Source organism: Anopheles coustani, chromosome 3 (assembly GCF_943734705.1).
Source record: "Anopheles coustani chromosome 3, idAnoCousDA_361_x.2, whole genome shotgun sequence".
NCBI classification, from domain to species: Eukaryota; Metazoa; Arthropoda; class Insecta; order Diptera; family Culicidae; genus Anopheles; species Anopheles coustani.
The window spans coordinates 44146190-44169619 of record NC_071288.1 but is presented as its reverse complement, the minus strand read 5'-3'; the positions used below and the strand labels follow the sequence as shown (position 1 = coordinate 44169619).

The following is a 23430-nucleotide window of genomic DNA, read 5'->3' as shown; positions in this document are numbered from 1 at the left end:
TTCGTTTTGGGAAATTGTTTGGAAATGATGAAAAATTCCGTTCTTTCCATTATTAAATGGTAAAATGTGTATTAGAATAAATACCTTGCATTATACTAATAAGTTACTAACAAATGTTTAAAATATTTGCAAATTACATCTTTCTACTGAAAATACAATATGCTTTCAGAAAAAATCATCCATGTTAAAGAAAATTGCACATTGATGAAAACTGAGCGGTCGGTGGGTAGAAAAGTAGGCTATCCATTTCGTTTCGCATCCTATCGCCCTTCTTGGTAGCCCCAATGGGTCTCTTGCCTGCATACACTGTTTAATGCCATGTCGATAAGGAAAAAAAACATTTTAAACTAGTCCCTGCTACAATAAAAGTGGCTCTATTCACTGTACTGTTGTTTACACTGTTGTTGCTCTTTGTCCTAGGATAACAAAAAAAAAGTCTAATCATCTAATTTTCAATTCAACAAATTCCACCTATCCAATCATGTTTGATAAATAAAACCATTTAAAATATTTATTTACAAAGTCCATACGCACGAATGTGTACAAACTATACAGGCCGTTATGTTCGTTGCACTACTTCCGTTAAAATCTACCATTTGTTATGTTAACACATAATTTTTACTCTGTATTAAACTAAGTTATCTTATGCTTTATACTACCTTTCGAAATAGACGAATAATACAATATTGATGTTTCATTGCAGTTTTATGTTCTTATGGTGGACATGGACCACCGACTGCAAAATCAGATTTTACGAGACAAGAAGACGATTTCGATTGAAACTACAATGAAACGTAAACACATGTAATGGTATATATGCAATTTAAATACGCACCGTCCTTCAGACGAGTATTATCGACAACCGTAGTCGATAACTCGCGATTTTAACTGTATGTAAAAATCGTCAAGCCCAAAAAGAACCAATTTCATCCGTGCCTTACGTGAAGGTACTCGTATTGAACCATTACGAAATCGATAACTCATATGATGTGCTACCTTTCTTGCTCTATGTGGCACCTAATCAAAAGTAATGCTTATCGTATTCGATAATAGCGGGTACTGCTAGTTTGATTCTATCGGCTGCTCCGGATCGTCGTTGCCAATGGTGATCATCATTTTCTGGTCCGAGCTGTCGATACTGTCCATCTCCTCCGATCCCGAATGAATCGACCCGAGATCCTGGAAAGACGTGGGTAGAGTAAAAAGAATATTTTACTTAACTTAATTATCACATCAGCCAAAGCATTTATAATTTTGCAAGAAAAAACCGAAAAACGACGCGAAAAAGAACTTTCAACACATAAATCTATTCTGCGTGATTACTAGAAACTTAAAACCGATATTGCAATGTACCGTAGCAAAACAACTAACTACTTTACTTTATTTATGCTGTGTACTCTTGGAACGATTAATCGGTGACGGCGTCCACACTGCACCTTCCACCCAACCCTCAACCCAGAAGCAGCACACACTGAAGGCGGTACCCTTTTGGTTTACCTTTAAATCGGCCAATGTTTCGGCCGACCCGTTCGGTGACGACATTCGCACGCCGTCGGCATCGTTTTCATCGTCGTCGTCCGTTTTGTAGTCAGTGTCATCATTTTCAAGGATTTCTTCCTCCTCATACAGAAGTTCATCGCCAGACTAATTATACCGTCACGCAGTAAACCGTGCACAATGACCCGGGGGAAAACACCACGTAAAATAGTATCCACCATACCACCACGTACCATACCAACCAGGTACATCAATGTACAACAGAGCGTGTAATATAGACGGAAGGATCGAAATGGAAAAAATAAGACAAAAGAAAAACACAAATAGAAAACGAATATTATCCACTACGCATTAAGGCTACTGAAAAACATGCTCGGAGAAAAGAAAGGTAAACTAAAAAGGTAGACAAAGGCATAGCACACAAACGCGACGAGTTGTGCAATACGTCGCAAATACCTAACTGTCGATTACTTTCAACTTTTTTTTCCGTTAAAAAGTAATTTAAAATTGAGTATGTTCTTTAACGCAATGCTACCAGAGAGTGTATGCTCAGTACTTTACGAGTTAACAATGACTACCGAAGGAAACAAAGCAGGACACCGTAAAGAACCCCCATGCAAAGTGAGTCCAGGCGGTTGAAAGGCTCAACCGAGGTTAACTAAAGCTTGTCATCGTCAATAACCTCTATGTATCTTACATGGTCTCGCTTCAATTTGGAGTGGGTACGTATGTGCTTGGAGAGATGATCGCTACGCATGAACTTCTTGTTGCACTCGAAGCACTGGAATCGCTTCTCGCCAGTGTGGGTTCTCCGGTGCCGCTGCAACTCGTCCGAGCGCGTAAACCGCTTCCCGCAGTACGTCCAGTTGCAGACGAAAGGTCGCTCACCTGGGAAAAAGGATTTAAAAAAAAAGTTAAGCAAAGTATGATCACTCACTCGACCCCAAGTGCTAGGGACACCAACAAAGATATATCGAATACAGCATAAGCTAAGATATGATCGACATCATACCTGTATGCCATCTTAGATGCGCCCTCAAATGGGACGTTTTGCCGTACACCTTGTTGCAGCCGCTGACATGACAGATGTGTTGCCTTTTCCGGTCCTGCGTTCCGTCACCTTTCGCCTCACAGTTTGGGCAGGAACAGGCCACTCGGCGAACCCGTTGCTTCGGCACACCGCCGTTGTTTGGAGAGATCTCCCGAGGCGGCGAGTATTTTCGACGGCGTTCGACCGGAGCGGAGGAAGTATTGTCTGAACTCCCAGCACTACGACTAGTACCTCTGCTACCACCAGTACCAGTTCTAATACCACCACCGACACTGATATTAACGTTAACGGATGTTTGGCCCGTCGCACCAACGCCAGTAACCACTTCAGCTCCTCCGCCTTTGATAGCGATCTGAGTAGGCTGCTGCTGTTGGTAGGGTGTCGGGGTCGAAGTGGTCGTGGTGGCAGACGGCGAACGTTTGGGCAACGTGAGCCCCAACGTACCGCTAGCCCCACCGACCGTCACTATCTGCGCAGGGTTGCCTCCAACTGGTGACGCGATGAGCGCCGTTGGATACGCGTCGGTGGCTGCTGCCAGTGCCGCTTGCGGCGACGACAGGGGTTCCTGCTTAATCAAGCACTTAGCGGGTTCGCTTGGATCCGGCTTTATACTTGATGATAGTGGATGCGCCGCTGCCTGCTGAAGGGCTGCCGCTATAGACTGCTGCTGCTGCGTTTGCTGCTGCTGCTGCTGTTGCTGCTGCCCTGCTTGAGTGACCGGGTTCAACTGAGGCTGCGACGCCGCTGTTTGCGGTTGAACCGGTTGCATGAAATTTGTCGGTATCACCTGAACGTTCCCGATACCGGGGATGTTTTGCACGGGGATTGCCTGCAGCTGCTGTAGCGTAATCTGCTGCGGCCCGGCTGCGGTTGCTATCGTTATCGGTAGCGCGCCGCCGGCGATTTGGATCTGCTGCTGCTGTTGCTGCTGCTGCTGCTGCTGCTGTTGTTGAGTTGCTCCCGTATGGCCCGAAGCTGCTGCGGCTGCTGCCAACTGCTGAGCTACAGCTGCTGCCACCTGCTGTTGCTGATGTTGCTGCTGTTGCTGCTGTTGCTGCTGTTGTTGCTGCTGAAGCTGCTGTTGGTGCTGTAGGTGCTGTTGTTGTTGTTGCTGCAGTTGTTGCTGCTGCAGTTGTTGCTGCTGCTGCTGTGCTTGTTGTTGCTGTGCTTGCTGTTGCTGCTGCTGAGCCTGTTGTTGCTGTTGCTGCTGGTGGCCACCGGAGGGATCCTGCCCCGCTGCTGCAGCTTTTGCCGTACTGACCACCATTGGCCCGTTTGGGCCATTCTGAATCTGCTGTGCTGTGGCAGCCGCCGTCGTCTGACCCGGCTGCGGCTGGAGGATTATGTTTGGGTGCATGGATGCCGCCTGCAGACCAGCCAACGGATTCAGCGAGGTTAGCTGGATCTGATGAATCTGTCCGTTCGGGGTAATGATATTAGCCATTTGAGGCATCTGCGGTATGACTTGCATCTGTGGTTGCATCATCGAACCGAATTGCTGTACCGGCACTTGGACGGTATGGTAAATGGTCTGTCCATTGGCGGTCGAGATCGGCATCTGCACGGGGATCGTCTGTTGCATGGGAAACTGTACAACCTGCGGAAGCCCCGTCCCTGCCGGACGAACTTGCACATTTTGCCCTATAGAAGAATAGAGCGAAAGAAAGGAAAGAACGAATTAATCAGGGGGTCTGTGCGAGGGGGGGACTCAACTGAGTAGGCGAACACAACGAGAGTGATGTTTCAATCTACGCTAAAATTCAAGAACTACTAGATTACTGACTTAAGAACCTTTCTTTTTTAAAAAAAAAACCTGTTTAACCCAGATATTCTAGAATCGTTAATACGTTAACAAAACAAAACTAATACTGACGACTACACAATGTGTACGGGTGCAACATGAAACCGTTGTTATTTACCTCCATCTAGCTTAATCGTTGTAATATTATTTGGGAATTGATTTAAAGCAGCTATCGTCGACGCGGGAACCTGTATGTTCGTGCCAGGTATTGTATACGTTGCCTGCTGGAATTGCTGCATCTGCTGAGCGGCGGCGGCTGCGGCTGCTGTCTGTTGTTGCTGCGCTGCTGCTGCTGCTGCAGCTACTGCTTGCTGTTGTGCTACTATCTGTTGTTGTTGCTGCTGCTGCTGCTGCTGCTGTTGTACTTGTTGCTGTTGTTGCTGCTGAACGATCTGTTGCTGGCTTTGCTGTTGTTGCTGCTGCTGCTGTTGTACTTGCTGCTGTTGAGCCTGTGGCTGCTGCTGCTGTTGTTGCGTCTGAGCCGTTGCTTGGTGGTGCTGTTGGGTCACTTGTTGTTGCTGTTGTTGAACTTGTTGTTGCTGCTGCTGTTGGTGCTGCTGCTGATGTTGTTGTTGAACTTGATGCAATACGTTCGCGGCGTTGGGCGTTCCCAACGGGATGGTTATATTAGTGCCCGGTATGGTAAGTGTAGCCTGACCCGCTGTATGAAGATAAAAGAAAGCATATCGAACGATTGTTGTTTGGTGATGTTAGAGATGTGTGATTTGCACGTTTGTTTGCGAGTGTACATAAAAACGACTACGCTAGCAACTAGGTTCAATTTTGTGCTCATTGATTTTATGTGCCGAACAAAGCTTATCGCGTTTCTTGTTATCACATCCTATGTTAGTACTTATTTCACATCACAAACCAAAATGAAATAAGTAGTTAAACTTTCGCAGTTTATTTTTTAATGTACTAGCACCGTTCATCGTTCTTATATTGGAGACCACGAACAAGAAAGTCTCGCCGCGAGCGACACTACTTTCGCATCCCAAAACACTGATTGACCGATTAGCATGGGCGATTACCCTTACTTACCGGCAGGTAACTGGACAGCCTGAGTCATGTTCTGCAGAAAGTTGGCTGGTAAAACGCTCCCATTCGGTGCTCGTATGATTTGTCCGGACGGTGTGATAAAAGCCGGTTGACCATTGATTTGCACCGCCTGTGCACCGGCCATGAGCTGCTGCTGGCCCTGAAGCCCACCCGCAGGTACGTACAAAGTCTCCTGGCCACCGTCCAAGCTAATTGTTTGCACTGGCTGCACCATCTGGAACAGTCCGTTTTGGTTCTGTATCAACTGCCCTCCACCTTGCAGAAACTGCTGCGGTATTCCCTGGAGACTGACAATCTGTGGCTGGGACATCTGCGAGGGAGAGGTGACGAACGTTTTCATCGGTGTGCCGACCGGTGTGGAGCCCGGTGCGGTACCCGGTGGCCCTGCCGACACCTGTACCGCCTGTCCATCGGCCGTCGTGAGTGCGTTCAACTGATGCTGCGGAAGAAAGTTCTGCAGCTGCTGTAGTGTAATCACCTGAAAGAAGCGCACAACCAGGAAACGTTACAGCATTCGAGGCGAACACGTTTGAACGCATACTGACCTGTGGTTGTGATTGTGCTGAAACCTGCTGAATTTGTGCCTGCAACTGAGCCTGCTGTTGGGCGTGCTGCTGCTGTGCCTGGTGCTGCTGTTGCTGTGCATGTTGTTGCTGGGCTACTGCGTGCTGATGAGCTTGCTGCTGTGCAACCGCCTGCTGTTGCGCAGCTACTGCTTGCTGCTGTGCTTGTTGGTGTGCCGCCTGCTGGGTTGGATGCTGTTGCGCATGTTGTTGTTGCTGATGCTGCTGCTGTGGCTGCTGCTGTTGTTGTTGTTGCTGCTGCTGCTGCTGCTGCTGAAGCTGCTGTTGTTGTTGTTGCTGCTGCTGCGGCTGCTGCTGCAATTGCTGTTGCTGCTGCTGCGCATGTTGTTGCTGCTGATGTTGCTGTTGCTGCTGCTGCTGCTGTTGTTGTTGCTGCTGTTGCTGCTGTTGCTGCTGCTGCTGTTGATGCTGCTGCTGCTGCTGCTGATGTTGCTGATGTTGCTGATGCTGAACATGCTGTTGGGCGGCACTTTGCGGCTGCGAAGCCGCCATAATCGCCGCATTGAGTTCATTGCCCTTCGTAAGGTAAAGTAATTAAAAGGATAGAATAATACGAAAATGTTGATGATGAATATTAAACTTCCTTTGATGAGAACAATCAATGAAAACACAGTACATTTATAAAACAAATGAGTTAACACCAAGGTGAAGCATAATCATAACCAAAGTAACCCAAAAATTGTTGTGATTGTGTTGTTTCTTGTTGTTTTAAGGGTGTGATTAATGGACAACGAAGGAACAATTACTTGCAATCAAATAAAGTGTGAGAGGGGCACTTCATTAACAGTGTGTTGAACAAACACATCCAGATATTAATTGCATTCAATATAAATAGGACTGTTATCAACCAAAGGTGTAAGGCATTAAAACCTAAATCATAACAAAATAAAACACTGTTTCCGTTATTAGTAGCATGGCTTTGTTTTGTGTGTGATTTAATATCCAATTGTTCAACTAAGGTAAGAAATTATTATTTACATAAATTAGATTAAGAAGAATGAGTTCTGGTAAAAAACAAAAAAAAAACCGTTACAGAAAACAAAAACCCAAAAGCGAAGAAAGGTAATGTGGTGCAAAAACGAGGCCGAGATTCTGTCGACAGGAACCTCTAGCCATTTAACGGACCTGTAATCCTTGGGCCTGTAAGTGTGCCACCACCGAAGCACTGACGATTCTGATCTCCTGTCCCGGTGCTAATGCACCCTGGCCGGAATCCATCACTTCACCGGCCTACACTTGTCTGTGGTGCAGTGTTCCGGCGACGTCCATCGTTATTTGCTATATCGTTTCTGTTTTTATACGGATTGGTTTACGATCTTTTCGCTTTTGAGTTTACAACTGTTTATGGGCTTAGCCGAACATTTATGCTAGTTTATCGAAGTAATGATGCACAAATCACTGTAAAGAGTCATAAACGGAGAAGATGAGTGGATGGTTGTTTTTGTATGCAGAGATGGTTATTCGTTACATGATCTTGGGAATATTTCGACATGAGGCTTTCAATACAATCATCGTCAATTTAAGAAATATTTGAGATCGCTACGGTCAAGATTGCTACGCTCGAGAAAAGTATTTGGGGTCTTCAAAATATTAATTTGAACATTTCAATTTTAAACACTGCCCGATCAGAATAACAAAAAGTCCAGGAGGATAACAGAAAGATTTGTTGATCCGAGGATAAATACTCTTTTGGAATGATATGATTGACTCTCACTGGGTAATATAGAGCATTATTCCGCCTTTCGCTCAAAATCGCTTGGGGAAAAGTGCGTAAGCTCGACATGCTCTCGTAGGTTTGGACTTCCATCCAATGTGTATACCCCCATGTTTCTGTGAATGAAGTGAAATACGACGCGAAGGATGGTACCAAAAGATTGAATAGCCTAAATTACGCGGGGAAATACATTGCGTAGAATTACTATCTATTTCTCGCGAGAGGGAGTTCCTTGTTTGCCAAATCTTTGATAAAAAGGACACAAGGTAAAATAGGACAGTAGACTACTCAAAACCACGTTGGACCTTCTGGCGGACGAAAGAGGCGGAGATGTTCTAACATTTTCAATTTTGACGGAGGTGGTAACAAAGTGCTTATAGCAGAAACTCCTTCTTTTAAACAAGGTGATGGGCAACGAGGTAAATAAATTTTCCTATAATATGCTAGATGGGTAAATGCCAGAGAAATAATAAATTTTCATGGAGTGTATTGAAAAGCAAAATGGCGGAAAATGGAGGCGCCACTATTCGCTAGGATAGAAAAGTAGATATTAAGAAAGGAAACTTATTTTGTCCATTGAACAAATGTGCTGCAAATGTAGTTCTCTTACAAAGATTCCCTCGAACTGTTGAATGATAGAAACAGGAAAAACTAATTCCTTTTCAACCTGCCTCTACCCTCCTGTTCCAAAAGAAAATATGTTTTCTAGCTTCTCTTTCACTCTCTCACAGGTCGTTCGATCTATTTCTCTATCCAACATCGTTCCGATGCATTGTTGTCTCTCCTTCATCTCCTCTCGCTCATTTTCCATGAGCCCTGCGTTTATCCGCCCAGAAGGAATAACTTTCCGTGCTATTGACGGAGAAGACAATTCAATTGCTGTTGCCTAAACAATATGAATGGACGAATTTTACTACCGTAGTAGAATCATCGACAACTCCACCTCAACATGCACGACCCCTACTGCTTAATTGAGAAGCACTTGGAGCAGTGTTATGTTTGGGAAATATGTCGCTTGGTCAAGTAGGCTAGTTTACTTTGTCGTACATTACCACTCTGCTTGGACGTGCGTACCTTCACTGAGCCCCCTTCGGGTGCACATTCCGATGCCGAGTTAAGGCTTTCCGGTTCACTTATCGGTTCCACTTTGATCTTCACGTTTTGTGTCATCTTTGGCACTAGTAGAAACGGAGGTTTTGATGAAAATACACTTTCGGGGTGTCTCCCGTTTAGCCTCCGCCCGTAGCTACTGTTTACCACTCAAACCAACCTACTACGGGCCTCCATCACTCTTAACACTTGATTACTGTTACACTGTACACATGTGGAGATACACACTTCACTGAGATAACTGTTTACCCACCAAAAGGATTTACGTTTTGTTTTCCATTTATTTAGAAGTTTTCCAGGAGCGTTGTTTCCGCTACCTTTTTGTCTCGGTTGCTTCTACACAGAAGTGATGACAGCTACGAAACGCACAGCATCAACCCGGCTAGTTTACGAGCTCAAGTTCAGGAGTTCATAAAATGCATCGGCTACAGTGCGCAACATAGCTTTGACACTACGTTATTGTTGTAATTTCTGAAAAAGAAAATACAAAATTTTAATTCCATACTCACAGCGCATAAAGATAATAGAGTCCATCTTTTGGTTTATCTATATCCATATTTTTGTACTCAGAACCAATTAAAATTTACGGAGTCGTTTTAATGCTAATAACCCCACGAACATTCAAAAGTTCATGAAATCACTAACAATACATTAAACAAATATTTAAAACTAAACTACGGACATTTTCACTTTTTAACCTTTTTTGTCATGCAAAGCAGCAAGATTTTATGATGCACTGTACAACAACGCATGTCCATGTGTTAAAACATTGCTGCTACGTACTGTTCGCACAAGCATTGTAAGAACAAAACATAGGGGCTCTGTGGCAACATACAATGTCTGGGATGGTGCTGAAGAGCAGACTAGCAATGCTTCGAAGTATAATCTACAAATCTAAGCAATTGTTACACGAGCAACGAACAAAATCACTCACTTGAACATTTGTAAACGAATCGTTTGATACGTAAAACATAAATAATATGAACGAACACTGCGTCACCTTCATACAACAAGCGCAACCGATGGCTACCAAACCCGTACTGAGCATGTTTCGCACACAGCCGCGCTTCGTGCCAGTCTCTGGCCTGTACAGTGTTTTCCCCGATTCTATCAACATTCTCATCGACCTACGAATAGGGTAGAATCAGACACCACTTGAGGGATGCACAGGCTCTTTTACCAAACTCCTCCTTATTATATTGGGTAAAGATTTAAACCAAGTTGGTAAATAAACTTAGGCAAACCTATATGACGGTCTCCAATTTCACAAAAATCAGATTTACAGTTTTTAAAACTTGACATGATGGTTGGTTTGCGTAAGCACTGTGAAGTAGCGTTTATGTAGCGTACAAGAAAGTGTCCGCCCAAAAAAAGAACGAGGACCTGTAGTGCGAGGGAGCACACCTTCTTTTTTTCGGGCAATAAAACCAGTCAATTGGCCAGCCTTTTCCAGAGGATCAACCACGCTGGTTCGATCGTATGATGAGCAACACGAAAAACAAGTTCATAGCCAACATGTGAGAGCGAGGACCACAATATGGAAATAAAATTACCTTTCGTATGTCGGTGATTCGTAGCTGCAGAGAAAAAGGATAGAACGAGCTAAGAAGGGATTTCAGTTTAGTTTGAAGTTCACCTCCTTGTTAAAACGAAAATAAAGATCCAACCAGTGAAGATTTACAACATCAAACGGTGGAAACAATTGACCATTTGCTGTACTATTTTATGTTTTTTCGAGACCGGTTTACATTGGAATACGAAAGAATTTATTATTACGAATATTTCATTCGACTTCGATATTTCTCCTCGAGTTTAGCACACCAAATCAAATGAAGAACACAATACCGTTTCCTTCACCTTCCTGCATAGAAATTTTAAGGGTGGTCCTCAACATATTCACGCACATCGAATCGCGGCTTTTCGATGCACAAGGCCTCCTAGTTTTTGGTTTTCGGTTCTAATTTTATGCTCGCCGGCTTCGGGCCAGACCAGCCCCGACGGAACCCCTGTCCCGATGCCAACCAGCATAAAAAAGGGGCAGATGCTGCATACGCGCACGCTGCATGGCAGGCAAACCCGGAGAAACCCTCACAACGCCTCGGTCCACAAGCCATGGGAGTGAAATTCGGAGCATCATGCTTGCTATCTTACTCTCGCGCATCGTGACCCCTTGCCATGTTTTTACAGCATAGCCTGCGGACGGAGCATATTCCAGGGAAATGTGGATGTAGTGCACATGCATGAAAGGAATACTTTGCTTGCCTTCTTGCTCGTTCAATTCGCCCGCTTGCTGGCGTTTCAGAAGACCACACGGAAAATGTTTATCTTCCCCCCACGTTTGGGCCACAAAGGGGGGAAACAGTGGTGGGGTTTAGTGGGTCGGGATGAGAAAACACATTCTCCACATCTACATCTCGAAAGAACTTCTCACGCATTCAGACCAAAAACGATCGTAAACGCCTGCATGAGGTATAAGCTGCTCGTGAAATGACTCCTGGAAGGCTGAACCGCCCGTTGGGAATGGTTGTAAAAATATACCATCCCAGAACCCCCGTTTCCATCCAGCACCCAAATCCGCTTCATCTGAGTTCGCCCGTTCCAACTCTGCCGAAGTGTGCATACCGGGAACAATCTTTCTACGCCTCTTGCTCACTCGTTTCGGGCGAGCCCAAAAACATAAAACCTGATGTCTTCTGCCTACCCTATCTATCGCGTTGTCTTTCCCGTTCTGGCCACAGGCAAATAAATGGCAACATTCGGAGCCGTGTCCTTCGTTGCCTTTAATTTCCATCGCCGGCTACCCACGGGTGCCCAGGATGTCGGCGAAAGGCCCCTTAAAAGGAAGCACCCTCTTTGTTGAAGGCCGAAATGAACCCCTCTGCCTTTGCGCTATTGCTTCCAAACATGCACACATACAAACATCATACTCACACACACACACACGCACATACACACTCGAGTGAGAGGATAACAACATCAGGGCGTTGTTTAGCGTCCTTTTTCGTTCGCTACTGAGGAGGGTTTGTCCAGCGTTTTTCCCTGCCCGGGTTTTGCCACTGGGACGCCAGGACGAAACGCCCGCTGAAGAGCACAGATTGTCCAAACAACACCGGATGCTACTACCGTTCTCTCGCACCTACCCTACCCTACCACATTCCCCTTTCGGTGGGCTTCTGTTGGCCAGCGACGCTTTTTGGCCAATGATAATTGTTCCTATGATAATTAACGCAGATTTCGATCTGCGTGCGTTTGGCGTAAGGATTCGCACGTGGCAGGGCAGGGCTTCACCGTGCGAGATGCGAGGATGAAGCGAAACTCCTCCTAAGATTTGCTCAGTAACACACACACGGAGTTAGTGCAGGAAGATTTCAATTCAATTTAGAAAACAGGTATGGAGGTATTTCGCCTTTACTTAGAATAAACCCGGGTTGCATACCGACACAACACTGATTCCACATCTTCTTCACTCGTTTTGAGCTTATCATCTTAATTTATTCGATAGAATTATGTCACCTTTCCATAAAACGTTGTGTGATAAAACATCTTACGAAATTGCTTGCTACATTAGGAAAAAATCATTCATCGATCTCTCCAGAGCGCAGATAAGGAAAAGCACACCGGCCAAAGCAAAGACGAAAAATGTTGTAGCCTTATTTAATATTAGGTGAATACCACACTCCTCCTCCGCAACCATCGGCGGCACCAACCATTGCCGCAGGTGCGGTATCGGAAATTTGTCTATTTAACCAACATTAAACTCCACCCGTTACGCCCATGTTTTGGCAGTCGCCGCTTCGATACGACGCACGTGACTTCTGGAACCTCCCGCCAACGTTGGTGGTGGTGATGGTGGTGTGGAAAATTTAAAGGATTCGAGTGATTTTATGTTTCATTATCCTCTACGTTGTATTATTTTCTTTTCGGATTTCTCTATTTCATTAGCTAACAATCTGATTTACATGAAGAACGTCCAACCGCACGTCAGCGGGGTACTGACGAAGTAGAAAACTGAAGAAATGTTTGTTAGAAAATGGATATAATAATACGAATTAATTGTTATCAGCATGGACAAGACTGGAGACTCAATTATGTCACATTTATGTCTGTTGTTTGCTTATGTAAGGTGACAGTGTACCAGCAACAATTGTACATCGTTAATTTCCCTTGATATAGTTTGACAATTTTCTGCCAAATATAGTGATTGTTAGCAGTAGGAATGTGCGAGTTTGGACAGGTCATACAAATTATGTGCGCAAGACGGATAATTTCTTGAGAGAAACTTCAATTCATGAAATCTTCAAAATTGCCTATAAACAATAAATATTCATCTAAAATGACTATTTAGCTACTCGATCTTATAACACCCTTATTAGTATATCCCAACTGATTCATCCCACTTGTATTAATCGTTTTTGAACGAAGGCATCTTTAAATTCACTACAGGTTCATAATTTTAAAGTTGTTCTGGAAGGCCACAATGATTTTGTTTTCTTTAGTGAAAACTTCTTAAACTTAATAGAAACCATCCACAAATTTATATCCGGGTCAAAACTTTGATGTTAATGGGCAACATCTCTGAAATATAGGAAGATTCTCTCCAATAAAAGATTGCTATAACCGGGCAGCTCGTAGAAACTTTTTTGGCAAACGTTTGATCAACAGATGTGTGGCATTGCAAGACTGAAGTAAGATAAACAAAGAACGTTGTCGAGCTACCCATTGAATGTGGGATATTGGAAACGGGTCGCTGTAAACCCAAAATGCTTCTATTAGCAGATGATCGTAATGTTGATCGTAATGAGCGAGCAGCTTTCGAGGGTCAAGCTCAGTTTACAGTTTAACAAACTAAAATTTCTCACCTTTATTAAAAATACATTATTGTGATATAGTTTGATCGATCAATTGAATAAAAATATTTTAAAGAACAAAACGATAGTTCTTGTTATAGTTTATTGCATATTTCGTTGATTTAATCAACAAAATCGTGTTAATTCTTATGAATAATAATCTTAAAATCTTTTTTTTTCGAATTCAACCAAATGATAACATCAAAAACAATAGATATTACAGTTCATAAATATGTTCTGCTGAACAGTACCTTAACGAAATGATCGAGTTGGTGCAGATGCACAATTTAGCGTGTGTTTTTCGGAACAAGGATAATTTAAACAGTCCGACTTTAAGTTGCACAAGTAGAAGCCAAGATAGTACCGATTTTAGAGTATCATATGCCCAGTACATGTAGGCTTAAGTTTTGATTTTCCAACACATTAGAACTGGTTCCAGCTGTTGACCACACCTGTTCGCGGAAAAACAGCAACGAACAGAATAAATATCGCATCTTTCAACCGTAGAATCGCACTGGATGCAACATGGCCTTTGTTGTTGATGCTAAAGAAAAAGAAAAGTTGACAATAGAGGAAACGAGAAAAAGAAAATAACATATTAAAACATGAAGAAAAGCATAAGAAATTAAGCGATGAAATCCCAACAAAAAAACTGTGTTTATAAACAATAAAATCGTATAACAGTGAACTGATGATATTTCGTATTGAAAAAGTTACACACAAATGTTAAATGTAGACAAAACTTAAATATTACAAAACATATTAAAAGAAAATGAGTAAAATCACAAACAAATAAAACTTATTACACACAGAGCAAATGTATCAATGTTTCGAAACACAAAGATAAACAATTTGAACTAAATGAGAGCACACATTACTGCACAAATAAGCCACACATAACGCCAATATTAATCCAATTTCCGATTTTGCCGACAGCGACTTTACCATCTGATGCGACAAATCTATTCATCAACAGCAAACAACCATTACAGAAGAATGATCTCGATTCACACTGCTTTGGTGTAAAGCTGTCAGGGTTTTTGTTCATACTTTTGCATAGGTTTATTTTATCAGCAACTTTTGCAACCACCATAAGCTTTTGATGGAAAAAATAAATATGTTGAATAGTTTACCTATAGTTGAAAAAGATGGATGCTAACGATCATCCTCATGTGAAAACCTGCAACCGTTTTGCATGCTGTTTGTGTTTCTCGCCGAGCGATCGCTATGTAATGTTATGTATTTGAGAATGTGTAATAAATATTGCACCAATTACACCTCGCAAGGAACTTGTATTTGTTCGCCTGTAGGTAGTTATGTCTTTTTTTATCGTTCTTATTACGAGGTTCGTTCTCGGCGGGATCTGTTCTAACGTTTGCGTTGAATCAAAAACAACTATAAGGAGATACGATTCGAATGCACGATTAACAACAATTATTTACAACACTATTAACATAACATTGGTGAAACATGTTCGATTGCCTAGAAGCTCCTGGAAGGAAAGGTACACCTAATCGCTTCCTTCTCTGGGCGGGAACATTTGTGAGACATTAATAAAATTACGATAATCCTCCAGCCGAGTGTCTGTTTGGTGCGGAAACAATTAGAAAGGTATTTGTGTGTGTGAGTGTTTCTCGAGTTGACTTTTGGTGTGAACTTTGGTTCAAGGCGATTGTTTGCACAATAAAACAGCGGAGAGGATTTTTGTTGCATTGTAGGGACATGCTTTAGTGGCGACAATGGGCCGACAAATACGCGCACAGAAGTTTAGTTTGACTTTCGTTGACTAGTGGCTGCGAAAGGGAAGAAAGAAAAGGAAACCCCGTTAGTGTGACCCCAAGGTCGGTAGCATTACCTTTTTGTTGTTGTTGATGATATTGTTGTTGTTGGGAGGATAAGAGAATCAGTGTAGGATAGGGTATGTCGGAAATGGGGACCGTCGAGGATCGCTTAGCACCGAGCTTCACTCCTCCTTTGGGATAAGGTCTCGGAGCCGATCGGTCGATCAATGGTCTCCATGTCGGATTCCCCTGGATAAAAGAAAGGAACACGTTTAAAGGCCACCTCCGGAACGCTCGATGGTGATCTGCTTCTTCAGGCGTTCCTGTTCCTTGCGGATCTCCTCTTGCTCTGCAACCGCCGCGAACCGCGAATGCGACACGAAACCGGACTTGATCGCGGACATCATCTGCAGACGAAGGAAGAAAAGGGAATTTAGTTATTTCGCCTAGCTTAGTTTACCACCCATGTCGGCGAAAGTTTATCTCACCTGTAGATACTCCTCCAGCTCGACCTGTCCGTTCATGTTGGTGTCGATTTCCTTGAGGATGTCGTGCAACTCTTCGCCGGTCACCTCCGCATCGCCGAACGACTTCATGGCGCGCTTGATGTCCGTGATCGACACGTAGCCCTTCTTTTCCTTGTCGATCGTCTCGAACCGCTTCACGTACATGTCCACCTCGGGCTTGGAGAGGTTGATCGGAACCTTTTCCTTCAGCGTGCGGTTTGCCTGGTGTCCCATCTGTGTCTGCAGGAAGTGTTCGCACGACTTGATCTGGCGCTCCTTTTCGTCCTTCGACCACTTCAGTTCCTCGGCCATGATGTCGGCAATCATGGGCAGAGCCTCGATCGCAGCCTGCACGTTCAGGAACGACAGCCGAAGTCGGCGCGAAATCATGTCGACGCAGGTGCACGCGTACTCTCGGATGCCGTACCGTACCTCGGCGTCAATGTACGGGAACTCCGGGTGCAGCTTCTTGCCGATGATGGGCCACCGCTTACCGGTGAGCGTGGCCAGTTTGGCGACCGCGAACGCCCGATCACCGTACGAGATTGCCAGATGCTTGGCCACCTCTACCTCCAGCCCCAGATCCTGCACCAACCGGATGTACATGGTCGGCGTCCAACCCTGGGCGCCCTCGATCCACAGACCGTCGGTCACGCAGCCGCGCTCCGGCTTCAAGTTGCACGCCTTGATCGCCGCGTCGATCGTGTGCTCGGCCATGGCGCGGAATGTCGTCCACTTGCCGCCAGCGATCGTGACCAGCTTCGAGTCGCTCACGTGCACAATGTGGTTGCGGGCCAGCGATTGCGTGTCATCCTTGTTTGGGTCGGACACGAGCGGACGGATGCCGCTCCACGCCGACAGCACATCGCCACGGCGCACGTCCACGTCCTTGTTCAGGTAGTTCTTGATCTCGCTCAGGATGAACTGGATCTCGTCCTCGGTGGGCGTCGGCGTGCGCGTCACGTCGCATGGCGAGTCGGTCGTGCCCGCGATCGTGCCGTTCAGCCAGGGCAGGAAGAAGATCACGCGCCCATCGGAGGTGTCCGGATCGAGCAGACCCATCTGCTGCGGGCTGTAGTACCCGGGCAGGACGATGTGCACGCCCGAGCTCGGGCAGCAGATCTCCTTCACCGTCGGGTTGTCCATCTTGCGGATCGAGTCGGTGAACGGGCCGGTCGCGTTGATGACGCACTTCGCCTTGATCGTCCACTCCTTCTTGCTGATGTTGTCGCGCACCTTCGCACCACACAGCACCTCCTTGCCCGCCTCGTCCTTGCGCCTCAGCAGCTCCAGCACCTCGACGTGATTGGTGATGGCGGCACCGTGGCGGGCCGCAGTCAACGCGACCGCTAGATTCATACGCGCGTCATCCTGCTGCCCATCGTAGTATACAATCGCACCACAAAGCTTGTCACCTCGCAACATCGGGAAGAGCTCCAGGGCGTCTTCACGAGAGAGATAGTACGAGCTCTTCACGTTCCGGTCGCCAGCCACGAAATCGTACGCCTTAATGCCGACCCAGAAGTACGGGATTTGCCACCAACTGGAAAAGGAAATACATGAGCAATGAACATTTTGTTTCTGGATTGAATGCTATCTGAATTCCATGCAATGTGTTATTAGTGTTCAAAGAGGCGGATGAATCTATTCCAGCATCCTATGCGGAGGAATAATCGGGGCCCTACGAACCGTTCCATTGCTCTGAATGGCTTTATACTAAAGCCCACAGTTAGACTTATTTGTATTATAAGAGCTTGCAATTTTTATACATGTTTACAGCATTGTCATATGATAGCCCTCGGCAATTTTCTATATTCTCTCTCAGCTTTTCTAACGATACTAACACCGGATTCTCTACAGACGATCCTTTCATAGCTCCTTTACATATCTTACGAATATCACACGAATGATAATTGATCTATATAGGAAATATCAGGAGAAGAATCTTGGGGAAAGCTACAATTTCTGATTGGCTTTTTATTCAGATTAGATTTCCAATTATTTCTATAAATTCCTCATTCTATTTCCATGATGATGAAAATGTGAAAATGTTGAAATGAATCACATTCACAGAAGCAAACTAAATAAATTGAACATTTCCCTTTCTCCGAATCCTGCCTAATTATGGCCTGTAGATCCTAATCCAAAAAGGATAAATAATTTATATTGGCAACTACTTTATTAATATTTTTCTTCAATTAAATAACTTTATTCATCCGATGCCCTGGAACGTGATTGTTTGATTTTTCATTGTAGCGCAATACCTTTGAAATCGTTCTATCTAGTCAATAATCTTTGTTCAAATTCGCCTTCGATGAGGAAAATCATTTGAATAGATAACAATACAAATTGGTTTACTGATCGCCTGTGGAGCGCTTTTAGCCACTTCAAGCCGAACAAGACGAACGAAACTTTTAACACTTTAAAGGTGAAAATTACCAACGGTAAAGCAATATAAAAGTTTGCCAAAAATTTAACTACAAAAAAAAACATGATCGATTTCGCTCGCTGTCCGTTCGAATGCCCGGTTGTCGATGAACACTAAACACTATCGGTGGTTTCAGTCTAAGGTTTGCAGCCCGGGACCCAAAAAGTCCTCTCATAGGTAGATCCGCCTCTGCAGTGTGCAACTAGCAAAGATTTCTAAATGACCATGCTTCCCACATGCAATCTTATGTTTACTCATTCTGACTACCGACTTACTGATATTCTACATTAAAACCTTAACCTTGTTTTCTATTTAGTTTAAAAGCGTTTTTTTTTAAATTAAGTTGAACTGTAAGCGAGTTAAAAATTCGGCATCGCAAGTGGCACAAATTTGCATGAACGCACGTAACTTACGTGTAAACGGGCAGCATGATCGGCAACGGTCGCGTCAAATGTGGCGCCGAGCGCAACATCGAAGCACGCTCGTGCAGCGCCTCCTTCACCATCCGGTACTGTTCAATATCCAGCTGTCAAGAAAAGGGCATGATCACGAATCATTGTTAGCACTACATTTTGGGGGGAATGATTTTCGTTCCCGATCAATGGCTCACCCCAAGGATGGCTTTCTGCAGATACCGCACACCGCCGTGGATCAGTTTGGTCGAGCGCGACGAGGTGCCGCTGGCAAAGTCATCCGCCTCGACCAGCGCCGTCTTGAGGCCGCGCGTCACCGCATCCAGTGCACAGCCGGCACCGGTCGCACCGCCACCGATGATCAGCACGTCGTACTCCTCGCCGCTCTGCAGCACCCGGATCTGCTCCGATCGGGGCGGAAGGGTGCGCTTGCGGCGAACGCGCTGCATTTCCTCCATTTGAACCTGTGCAATAAAAAGGGTTGCATCACAGTTGACCGTGTTCAACTTATCCCTGCCACCGACTCTTACCTGATACTGGGGAGCATCTTTGTGCTGGAGGGCATAGGTAGACAGGGCGGCACCGATGGCGATGCCAGCAGCGGTTACACCGAACTTTCGTAGTCTTGAAGCCATAGCTGATTAGCAGGTTTGTGCGAACGGCTGTGCGATTAAAAAGAAGAATAAAACGTTGGGTCAGCATTTCATCGCTATGAAGGTGATCGACGATCGAATCAAAGGTCAGTTTTTTATGTCTCTGTTTTCTAGGATTTTCTACAAATACAGCTTATCTTCGCAGTCCACTTGTTGTGCACCTTCTTTTATCACTTGGTTGACATCTCGTATGATCCTGATCAGATAATGTGAGGCGAATACAAATGTCCTTGCCGTACTGACCTACAATCCTATCACAAGAGCATCGTGCTGAACAGCTTGCACGTGCTACCGCACCGATAAGACAGACGATAACATTCCGGTGTACAATTGCAACGTACGGCACGCAAACATCACACAACACTGCACATACGGGGTAAATTACTACAACTGCACATGCATTACTGGACCAGCGTCCGTGAACTTCAAAGCGCTTGTCGCCACTGCGACCGGAAAGGGTGTGCGTTAAAATTGAACATCACACGAGACACCTCCACCCTTTCCAAGGAGTGAAGGAGGAGTAATCAGTCAAGCCCGGGATGCAATAAATGAATTCGTTGCGTATCATTTAATGACATCATTACAGCGAATGTTAAGTCATTCCGGTGTTCTGATGCGTCAGTGTGTAGGACGCCTATTATAAGCCGGTGTTTGAAATACGTAATGAACAATAAGCACAACCACGTTTATTGCCCTATATTGGAGTTTGTTAGCTGAGATAAAGCGACCGATTGAAGGTCCCATTTTGTGTGAGGAAGGCTAGTTTTGGTAGTACAATATCTGCAAAGTCGATCTTCAAACGCACAGGCTAAACACACGTAATACCGCCCCATGAGACACGCCAAAGAGAAGTACATCCATCGCCTAGTAGAGGTCAAGTAAAGGAGATATCACACACGGGAAGGTGGCGCACGACAACAACGTGGGAATTGTAATTACTACATGGCGTTTTTGCCACGCGATTTCGCGAAAACGGGGCACGGGAGAGAAAGGGTGGGATTCGCGAACAAGAATTGTTTGTTTATGTGGGGGCAGGAAGATGGGGGCCCTCAAGAAATGTACTCCCCGAGCCGAGCTTTGGTGATGGTCGTGAAATCTCTCAACCGGAACGCAGCGCTTTTGGCTTTGGTTTGCAAACATGCCAACGGTAATGATGTTTGGCGGTTTGGTTTTGGTCGTTTTTGTTCACCATAAAATCAGAATGCGATTGAACGATGGAAGATCGAATCAAACCGGGAGATATTAAACCATAGAAGAATTAAGATTAACATGGGAATGCATGAAACTGTATGTGTGTATGATCGTGCTGGCTTCGACATTATGACATCATCGGCGTATGCTCAATGCCCTCGGGGGTTTGATGCCGACGCCGATGATTCACGGTGAGTCGGGCAGTCATTATACAGTACCGGATAGTTGTACATCGGCACTTGAAGCACAATCACGTTTTTATCGTGTTTATGATCGCATCGTTCGGTAAACGAGTTGGGAAGTTAGGCATGAAAGGAACAACAACGAAGATACTTAATCGTACGTAGAACCACGCAACATTCCTTCACCACCTTTCAGTCACGTGATAGTTGTTCGTGCTGGGACACATTTCATTTGGCAATGGTACAAACGTTTCAATAAATCGTAATCCTTCGGAAAGCTACCGACTGGCAAAAAACTCGTCCTCGTTTGACCGGCGATCGGCCGGTTAACCATCGTCTGCGGTCAGATCACACCAATCATTAACCGGCTTTGTAGGGGAAGTGACTTTCAAAGCGATTCCCCGGTAGACAAAACGGTGGGCTACCGCGACCGATCGTTAGATAATTAAAAGACCACAGCGTCCACTTGCCATTTGCAAACCCTAAGCATTCCGTTCTATTAATAAAGTGCAGCAGTGCGGCAAAATCAGACGGGTTGTACAATTCGGCCTGATCCGGTGATGTGGTGCTCTATTAGTTAGAGAGGTTTTTTTTTTCTCGATTACATAAATGATTGCCCATTGTAGCATACATCCTTCACTATCCCTTTCCGTTAAGACACAGTTTTAAATTGTCCTTAAATTATATACATTTTGCGTTTAAACACCATTTGCTTTTAACACCTTAAAACTGTCACTATTTGTAACGAACCCGTTACATAATAAAGTAATTTTAAAAAAATCCTTTTCTTTTACACTAGGCCACTACATGGGCCCTTTATCCGCACGTCTCACATTCGGTGGCACGCACTGTCGAACGACTTTGGAGCACTAGCGGTGACACCTCGATGCTGGACAATCATTCGCCTTTACCTTGACAGTTGCTGGGACAGTTGCGAAGGTTACGTCCAGTAGTGGGCACGTACCTTCTGTGGCCTCTTCTACAGGTGAAGGGACGAGCTGCTGATGGAGCTCCTACTCTAACTCTCTCTCTTCGTCGGTGCCTCGAAATGGCCCCGGTTGACGATCGAGACTCGACTCGAAGCGGCGATGTACGGTGAACGACTAGCGATCGGATACAACAACTTGGCACCAATACCCCACCGTGGTGCGCGCCAAGGGAGCACGGTCCCGCTCGTGTTTAGTCGTTCGAGATTACCGAGGTTCACCCATACCGCCATAAAACGCTGTTTAATTCGCGGTTTATTTACGTTGTACCGGCGCAAAAACTTACGCGATGGTGGTAAACTATTATATCATATCCTAGTAGGATCCGCTAGTCCGAATCGGATGCAGCTGATCACCGGTATTCGGTGGAGACAGGTGGAAATGATCGCACTATAAATAAACAACAGGTCCTGTCTTCAAGCGGAAAATAGAGATGTGCGGAGTATGCCAGAATGGTAGGAGGAGACAGAACTGTCTCTTTTGGATGCTATGCCCTACGGATCCTCTCATATGATTGATTCGATGCATTCGTTCTATGGGCGCTATAAGAAAAAATCGAGCTTCACAAAATACAGTAAGGATCCATTTTTCAACACACCCTTTTATAATTACTCAAAGTAATCCATGTTTTACACAGTATCACGATAAAAAACTGGTAATATTCATATTAATTAAATTTGATAACACTAGTTCTTGAATAGAGTGTGACAGAGATGTTCAAAGCAGAACGACATATTTTCTTGTAAGTAATTTAAAATAACATTTAACATGACCATGTGGCAGCATGATCAAATTGGGAGTTTAAAATTCTACCCTTTTTCTAAATCAAATATAATCAGTATATAAGCATTAGCCATCCCTGTATGATTCGTTAAGCCGAGAACGCGACATACACTGGTCTCATACGGATGTTACAGAATCGACCGTGAAATATAAAATAAGCTACAATTGACACACGATTGGGCAAAACCGGTGTTAAGCGGCTTGAGATGCACGTTGTAGACAATCTGATCTTATCATAGTACTGACTTGGCCACAGTGGTTTGCAGTGCACTAGAAAGAAGTGCATCAATTTCTCTTCCCCCCCCTATGTGACACAATGGACTAAGGATCTCCGGCGAGTTGACAAGGAAAAGGGGGATGATGGTTGGAACGGAACGGAACGAAGTCGTGTTAAGTTGTGCAATCGTGACAACCGCGGTTCTCTATGTGCTACTGATAGTACAGTTTTATCGATATGATGAGGAAGCGAACCAATTGCCCTCAGAGTCATTTATCTTACATCAATATTGGACGTAAATAATCGCGTAAGTTTACCAATGGTTGGTGTGTGTGGGAACTATTCAAAAAAGCTTTTTCTTTTGCGTTTATGGAGAAGTTTTATCGGTCACTGTCATTGACGAACGATTCAAGATACATTAGTATTAACCTAGTAAATTATTTCCTATCGCCTTTAGGAGATGCTTCTATCTGTTTGTCGATAATTAAGGACCTCAAAACTAATTTAAGTTGCCAAAACAATTACTTTGCAACTTGCTTTTGAAATCTGATCCAAATCGCGTTTCATTTCACGCGCCCTGCGAATGGTCAAAGTCAACGATGTCACAACGATTACTATTAACGATAC

The 23430-nt window shown here is 44.6% G+C and overlaps 2 protein-coding genes across 2 annotated transcripts; both read right to left on the bottom strand.

Moving 5' to 3' along the window:
• Positions 1 to 479: 479 nt before the first annotated feature.
• Positions 480 to 7210, bottom strand: LOC131271410 (transcription factor Sp4-like). The gene is made up of 9 exons (XM_058272825.1): positions 7118 to 7210; positions 5954 to 6508; positions 5391 to 5886; positions 4468 to 5010; positions 3717 to 4189; positions 2510 to 3617; positions 2180 to 2385; positions 1498 to 1644; positions 480 to 1179 (listed from the first exon to the last, which is right to left on the bottom strand). Exons 1-9 carry the CDS (start codon positions 7208 to 7210, stop codon positions 1063 to 1065), a joined length of 3738 nt encoding a protein of 1245 aa, XP_058128808.1. The 3' UTR covers positions 480 to 1062.
• A 6527-nt stretch (positions 7211 to 13737) lies between these two features.
• On the bottom strand, positions 13738 to 21892 carry LOC131261336 (glycerol-3-phosphate dehydrogenase, mitochondrial). The gene is made up of 8 exons (XM_058263345.1): positions 21782 to 21892; positions 19322 to 19453; positions 18989 to 19255; positions 18792 to 18904; positions 15933 to 17493; positions 15728 to 15851; positions 14797 to 15456; positions 13738 to 14207 (listed from the first exon to the last, which is right to left on the bottom strand). Exons 2-7 carry the CDS (start codon positions 19424 to 19426, stop codon positions 15431 to 15433), a joined length of 2196 nt encoding a protein of 731 aa, XP_058119328.1. The 5' UTR covers positions 19427 to 19453; positions 21782 to 21892; the 3' UTR covers positions 13738 to 14207; positions 14797 to 15430.
• Between the last annotated feature and the right edge of the window lie 1538 nt (positions 21893 to 23430).